Here is a 7,089-nt window from a genome sequence, read left to right on the forward strand (position 1 = left end):
GCAAAATGTCTGGTCGTGGAAAAGGTGGCAAAGTGAAGGGAAAGGCGAAGTCCCGCTCCAACCGTGCCGGTCTTCAGTTCCCAGTGGGCCGTATTCACCGTCTGCTCCGCAAGGGCAACTATGCCGACGAGTTGGTGCCGGCGCTCCAGTTTACCTGGCCGCTGCTCTCCGGCGTCACCATTGCCCAGGGTGGAGTGTTGCCCAACATACAGGCTGTTCTGTTGCCCAAAAAGACCGAGAAGAAGGCTTAAACGTTTGATACATACTTGTACATAAACAAACATAAACAAACCCAACCGTCCTTTTCAGGACGACCAAGGTGTTACCAAAGAATTGAAGAATTTTCAATACTAATACCATATTATTAAAACAAGTATAAGGACGTGTGGGAAACTGATGTCGATTTTGTATAAGCGTTGGTCCTATAGCAGTCGGACAGAATAAGACCTAAGAGGTTCATCGCAAAATGGCGAATTTCCGTCAATGCTGTATCTGCGGCACAGCCTGTACAAAATAGATGTGTATCTACCTGAACTACTTTCATTTCAAATCTCATTTTGGTTCAATAAACATATATTATTTATGAAGCATCAACTTTCGAATCAAAGCATTATTGGAAAATGTGTCTCTTTGGAAATTTAAATGGTGGTCCTGAAAAGGACCGATTGCTGAAAAAGTACAAGCTGTACTAGTTTTTTAACCGCCGAAGCCGTACAGGGTGCGGCCTTGCCTCTTCAGTGCGTACACAACGTCCATGGCGGTGACGGTCTTCCTCTTGGCGTGTTCGGTGTAGGTGACGGCATCACGGATAACGTTCTCCAAGAACACCTTCAGAACGCCTCGTGTTTCCTCGTATATAAGTCCGGAGATGCGTTTTACACCGCCACGACGAGCCAAACGGCGGATAGCTGGCTTCGTGATACCCTGGATGTTGTCACGCAGCACTTTGCGATGACGCTTGGCGCCTCCTTTTCCCAAGCCTTTGCCTCCTTTACCACGACCAGTCATATTTCACTTCTCTTCTCTACTGTTAACACACTGCACGGTACGAAAGTCACTGAAGAACTATTTCCAAATTTTCGACGAGCTCATATTTATACCTAAACCCCCAGAAACACGAGCGAGTCCGAACGATATGTTCGTCTCGCTCTCCGCTCGACAACTGAGATGGACTCTGCTTCCCTCTCTTTTCAACCCTCCCCGTTTTGCTATATAAGGAGGTAGCAAATGCGGCTATCGTTTATTGTGTTTTGAAACGTGAAGTGAACGTGAACAGCAGTGAATTCGAAAATGGCCCGTACCAAGCAAACCGCTCGCAAATCGACTGGTGGCAAGGCGCCACGCAAGCAACTGGCTACTAAGGCCGCTCGCAAGAGCGCCCCCGCCACCGGAGGCGTGAAGAAGCCTCATCGGTACCGCCCTGGAACTGTTGCCCTGCGTGAGATCCGTCGATACCAGAAGAGTACCGAGCTGCTGATCCGCAAGCTGCCTTTCCAGCGTCTGGTGCGTGAAATCGCTCAGGACTTCAAGACTGACCTGCGATTCCAGAGCTCGGCGGTGATGGCTCTGCAGGAAGCTAGCGAGGCCTATCTAGTAGGCCTCTTTGAAGATACCAACTTGTGTGCCATTCATGCCAAGCGTGTCACCATCATGCCCAAGGACATCCAGTTGGCCCGTCGCATTCGCGGCGAGCGTGCTTAGGTCGAGACGGCTTCAACTGGCTGCCAGTGCGCTAACATAATTTGTACAAATCGGTCCTTTTCAGGACCACAAATTAATTCAATGAGATACTAATTTTATCTGGAGGCTTTAACATAAAAATAAAGAAAAATTATTTTCCGTCCCGTTTTTTTAAGTGAATTGAATAATTGTTAATTCATTTTTTCCAATTTGTACTGCCTTGATAAATTTAATAGTAGTCGGAAATTGTCTTTTGATTTGAGTTCCCGGGGTTTTTTATGTGACAGCTGCTGTGCGGTACCGATGGTCAAGACTTTCAAACAGAAAAAATAAAAAAAAATACTAAATGCAGCATAAAAAAATATTAACAGGGCTAATGAATCTGTTGGTTGTTTAATAAACAAAATTTCATATATTTTCTTTATAATTTTAACTGCAGTGCAACCTCCAAGATATTTTTTAATAGGGACGCAAAATAAACAGTTTGTAGCTATATGTAAATATTTCTGAAAATTGTTTATAGTATATTGAAATATTAGATAAAGCTAATATATAATATTAGTTTTTTACAATATATTTTATTTTTTTTTTATCAAATGTTTTTTAACAAATTTCGTTTTGAATGTCGGCATGTATTGAGAAAGGGTAGCGTTATATGGAACAACCACGATCAACATAAGACATTCAAACATCAACAAAAAATATAAAAACTTTTGAGCGCTATTTATAAATTAGACATAGCTGCTAAGGAATGCATAACGTCTTATAAAAAACAAGAAAAATATTAAAACATGTACTTTTTATATTTTTTCTTTAATATTAACTTAAGTGTGGTCTCAGGCCTCAATGGAATTTATATATGGGACGGATATTAGCAAAATGTAGTGAAAACTATTAATAACAATGCCCCAAAAGCTGGACTGCGCTAAGCAAAGACATAATAAATATAAGAAAACATCGAACAAATACCACATTTTAAGTTAATTATATTTTTAACAATCAGAAAACTATTGCCGAGTGTGTTCTCACAGCCAATTTTGCATGTAGCCAAGGGACAACTTGAAACAAATAAAAAAATACCTAAAGTAATAATAAGTATAAAGACTTGTAGTATTACTTAAAGTAAAATGTTCAAACTTCATTTTTCCTTAGCAAGTTACAAAATATTTCTAGAAATCTTATTTTAAAATGTTTTTTTAAAGTAATTATTCATGTTACGAATGTCAATCTTGAAGTTGATACGGCTATAAAAGGTTACAAAAACAAGAACATAACATTTCTAGCACATTACCTTCTTAATTTATCGTTTTTGAATGTAAAACGATAAAAAAATTATTTAGTTTTAGTATCTTAAGCCCTGAAAATAAGAAAATAAGTTTGCACTTCAAGCAAAAATTAGCAGAGCAAATGACTGATGCCAGACTCACAGTTGAAGTGCTCTCCTCCTCGATTCTCATTCGAACAAAGGAGGTTGGTCACAAGCGCGCGCTCCGTTTTCTATACAAAAAAGTGTAGTTTAGTGAAAAAAAATGTCTGATTCTGCAGTTGCAACGTCCGCTTCCCCAGTGGCTGCTCCCCCAGCGCCAGTTGAGAAGAAGCTGGCCACCAAAAAGGCATCTGGTTCCGCTGCCTTAAAAGCAAAGAAGGCCGCTGCCCCGCCATCGCATCCGCCAACTCAACAAATGGTGGACGCTTCTATCAAGAATTTGAAGGAACGAGGTGGCTCATCTCTTCTGGCAATCAAGAAATACATCACCGCCACCTACAAATGCGATGCCCAGAAGCTGGCTCCATTCATAAAGAAATACTTGAAATCTGCCGTGGTCAATGGAAAGTTGATCCAAACAAAGGGAAAAGGCGCGTCTGGTTCATTCAAACTGTCGGCCTCCGCCAAGAAGGATCCGAAGCCGAAGCCTGCGTCTGCTGAGAAGAAGGTGAAAAGCAAGAAGGTAGCCGTCAAAAAGACCGGAGCCACCGCCAAGAAAGTTGCCGCCGCAGCTGCCGACAAGAAGCCCAAGGCTAAGAAGGCTGTGGCCACCAAAAAGACCGCAGAGAAGAAGAAAACAGAGAAGGCGAAGGCCAAGGATGCAAAGAAAACTGGAACCGTGAAGGCGAAGCCAGCAGCAGCGAAGGCCAAGTCGACCGCAGTGAAGCCGAAGGCAGCAAAAGCAGCAAAGGCCAAGCCAGCGGCCTCTGCTAAGCCCAAAAAGGCGGTGAAGAAAGCAGCGGCGCCTGCTACCGCTAAGAAACCGAAAGCCAAGACTACGGCTGCCAAGAAGTAAAGTACAGTACCTGGTACATGCTCGCAATCGTAATTTTAGATTTTGAAATCTGAAATTTAAACAAGCCCTTTTCAGGGCTACAACGTTCGTTTACAGGAGAAAGAAACTTTCAATTCACTTATCCGATTATTTTATGGCCATTCGTATTTTTCCACATTTAATTGGACTCGATTAGTTTATGATTAAAAAAGAAATATGTAATAAGAATATGTCATAACTTGTGTCTTAATACAAATAATTATAAGTGTACCCTTGTAGCCGCATTAATTTTAGCTGCTTTACCAGAGTATCTAAATGGAAAGTATATATGGCTCCAAAGTTCTTCAGAAAAAAACACAAATTGAACTTTTATCACGCATTTTATTGGCAAACGGCAAGCTGAAAATTTAGTTTCTTTGGTTAAATATGTTGTGGCCCTGAAAAGGGCCTTTTTGGATCTTCCTCCCCATACGCAGCAGGAGAAAATTACTTGGAGCTGGTGTACTTGGTGACAGCCTTGGTTCCCTCACTGACGGCGTGCTTCGCCAACTCTCCGGGCAGAAGTAGGCGAACAGCCGTTTGGATCTCCCGACTGGTGATAGTCGAGCGCTTGTTGTAGTGAGCCAGACGAGAAGCCTCGGCAGCAATGCGTTCGAAGATATCATTCACAAAGCTGTTCATGATGCTCATCGCCTTCGACGAAATGCCCGTGTCGGGGTGGACCTGCTTCAGGACCTTGTAAATGTAGATGGCGTAGCTCTCCTTCCTCTTGCGCTTCTTCTTCTTGTCGCTCTTGGTGATGTTCTTCTGGGCTTTGCCAGCCTTCTTGGCTGCCTTTCCACTAGTTTTCGGCGGCATTATTCACTTCACTTATGATTTCACAAACACAACTCACTGATCATAATGGTGCCCAAGCGCGTTCAACTTTATACTTTTTCTCGAGCCATGTTTTCAGGTCTGGGGCACCCACCCCTAACTGAACGCGCAGGCAGACGGAAAAGTATAAATATGTGGCTACCCGGGGCTCGTCGAGCATTCGTTTTTAGTGTGTAAAGTGAACTAAGTGAAATACTCGTAAAGCAAAATGTCTGGTCGTGGAAAAGGTGGCAAAGTGAAGGGAAAGGCGAAGTCCCGCTCCAACCGTGCCGGTCTTCAGTTCCCAGTAGGCCGTATTCACCGTCTGCTCCGCAAGGGCAACTATGCCGAGCGAGTTGGTGCCGGCGCTCCAGTTTACCTGGCTGCTGTGATGGAATATCTGGCCGCTGAGGTTCTCGAGTTGGCTGGCAATGCTGCTCGTGACAACAAGAAGACTAGGATTATCCCGCGTCATCTGCAGCTGGCCATCCGCAACGACGAGGAGTTGAACAAGCTGCTCTCCGGCGTCACCATTGCCCAGGGTGGAGTGTTGCCCAACATACAGGCTGTTCTGTTGCCCAAAAAGACCGAGAAGAAGGCTTAAACGTTTGATACATACTTGTACATAAACAAACATAAACAAACCCAACCGTCCTTTTCAGGACGACCAAGGTGTTACCAAAGAATTGAAGAATTTTCAATACTAATACCATATTATTAAAACAATAAGTATAAGGACGTGTGGGAAACTGATGTCGATTTTGTATAAGCGTTGGTCCTATAGCAGTCGGACAGAAATAAGACCTAAGAGGTTCATCGCAAAATGGCGAATTTCTGTCAATGCTGTATCTGCGGCACAGCCTGTACAAAATAGATGTGTATCTACCTGAACTACTTTCATTTCAAATTTCATTTTGGTTCAATAAACATATATTATTTATGAAGCATCAACTTTCGAATCAAAGCATTATTGGAAAATGTGTCTCTTTGGAAATTTAAATGGTGGTCCTGAAAAGGACCGATTGCTGAAAAAGTACAAGCTGTACTAGTTTTTTAACCGCCGAAGCCGTACAGGGTGCGGCCTTGCCTCTTCAGTGCGTACACAACGTCCATGGCGGTGACGGTCTTCCTCTTGGCGTGTTCGGTGTAGGTGACGGCATCACGGATAACGTTCTCCAAGAACACCTTCAGAACGCCTCGTGTTTCCTCGTATATAAGTCCGGAGATGCGTTTTACACCGCCACGACGAGCCAAACGGCGGATAGCTGGCTTCGTGATACCCTGGATGTTGTCACGCAGCACTTTGCGGTGACGCTTGGCGCCTCCTTTTCCCAAGCCTTTGCCTCCTTTACCACGACCAGTCATATTTCACTTCTCTTCTCTACTGTTAACACACTGCACGGTACGAAAGTCACTGAAGAACTATTTCCAAATTTTCGACGAGCTCATATTTATACCTAAACCCCCAGAAACACGAGCGAGTCCGAACGATATGTTCGTCTCGCTCTCCGCTCGACAACTGAGATGGACTCTGCTTCCCTCTCTTTTCAACCCTCCCCGTTTTGCTATATAAGGAGGTAGCAAATGCGGCTATCGTTTATTGTGTTTTGAAACGTGAAGTGAACGTGAACAGCAGTGAATTCGAAAATGGCCCGTACCAAGCAAACCGCTCGCAAATCGACTGGTGGCAAGGCGCCACGCAAGCAACTGGCTACTAAGGCCGCTCGCAAGAGCGCCCCCGCCACCGGAGGCGTGAAGAAGCCTCATCGGTACCGCCCTGGAACTGTTGCCCTGCGTGAGATCCGTCGATACCAGAAGAGTACCGAGCTGCTGATCCGCAAGCTGCCTTTCCAGCGTCTGGTGCGTGAAATCGCTCAGGACTTCAAGACTGACCTGCGATTCCAGAGCTCGGCGGTGATGGCTCTGCAGGAAGCTAGCGAGGCCTATCTAGTAGGCCTCTTTGAAGATACCAACTTGTGTGCCATTCATGCCAAGCGTGTCACCATCATGCCCAAGGACATCCAGTTGGCCCGTCGCATTCGCGGCGAGCGTGCTTAGGTCGAGACGGCTTCAACTGGCTGCCAGTGCGCTAACATAATTTGTACAAATCGGTCCTTTTCAGGACCACAAATTAATTCAATGAGATACTAATTTTATCTGGAGGCTTTAACATAAAAATAAAGAAAAATTATTTTCCGTCCCGTTTTTTTAAGTGAATTGAATAATTGTTAATTCATTTTTTCCAATTTGTACTGCCTTGATAAATTTAATAGTAGTCGGAAATTGTCTTTTG

The 7,089-nt window shown here is 44.1% G+C and overlaps 1 protein-coding gene across 2 annotated transcripts; it reads left to right on the plus strand.

The window, feature by feature from the left end:
* Window positions 1-943: 943 nt before the first annotated feature.
* On the plus strand, window positions 944-6,878 carry LOC108021904 (histone H3). Of its 2 annotated transcripts, none has more exons than XM_050885705.1 (2): window positions 944-1,045; window positions 6,266-6,878. In XM_050885705.1, exon 2 carries the CDS (start codon window positions 6,444-6,446, stop codon window positions 6,852-6,854), a length of 411 nt encoding a protein of 136 aa, XP_050741662.1. In that variant the 5' UTR covers window positions 944-1,045; window positions 6,266-6,443; the 3' UTR covers window positions 6,855-6,878. The 2 variants fall into 2 exon arrangements, with proteins under 2 accessions (XP_050741662.1, XP_016946215.2); XM_017090726.3 differs by lacking the exon at window positions 6,266-6,878 and adding an exon at window positions 1,113-1,725.
* Window positions 6,879-7,089: the final 211 nt, after the last annotated feature.

Source organism: Drosophila biarmipes, chromosome 2L (genome assembly GCF_025231255.1).
Source record: "Drosophila biarmipes strain raj3 chromosome 2L, RU_DBia_V1.1, whole genome shotgun sequence".
Taxonomy (NCBI): domain Eukaryota; kingdom Metazoa; phylum Arthropoda; class Insecta; order Diptera; family Drosophilidae; genus Drosophila; species Drosophila biarmipes.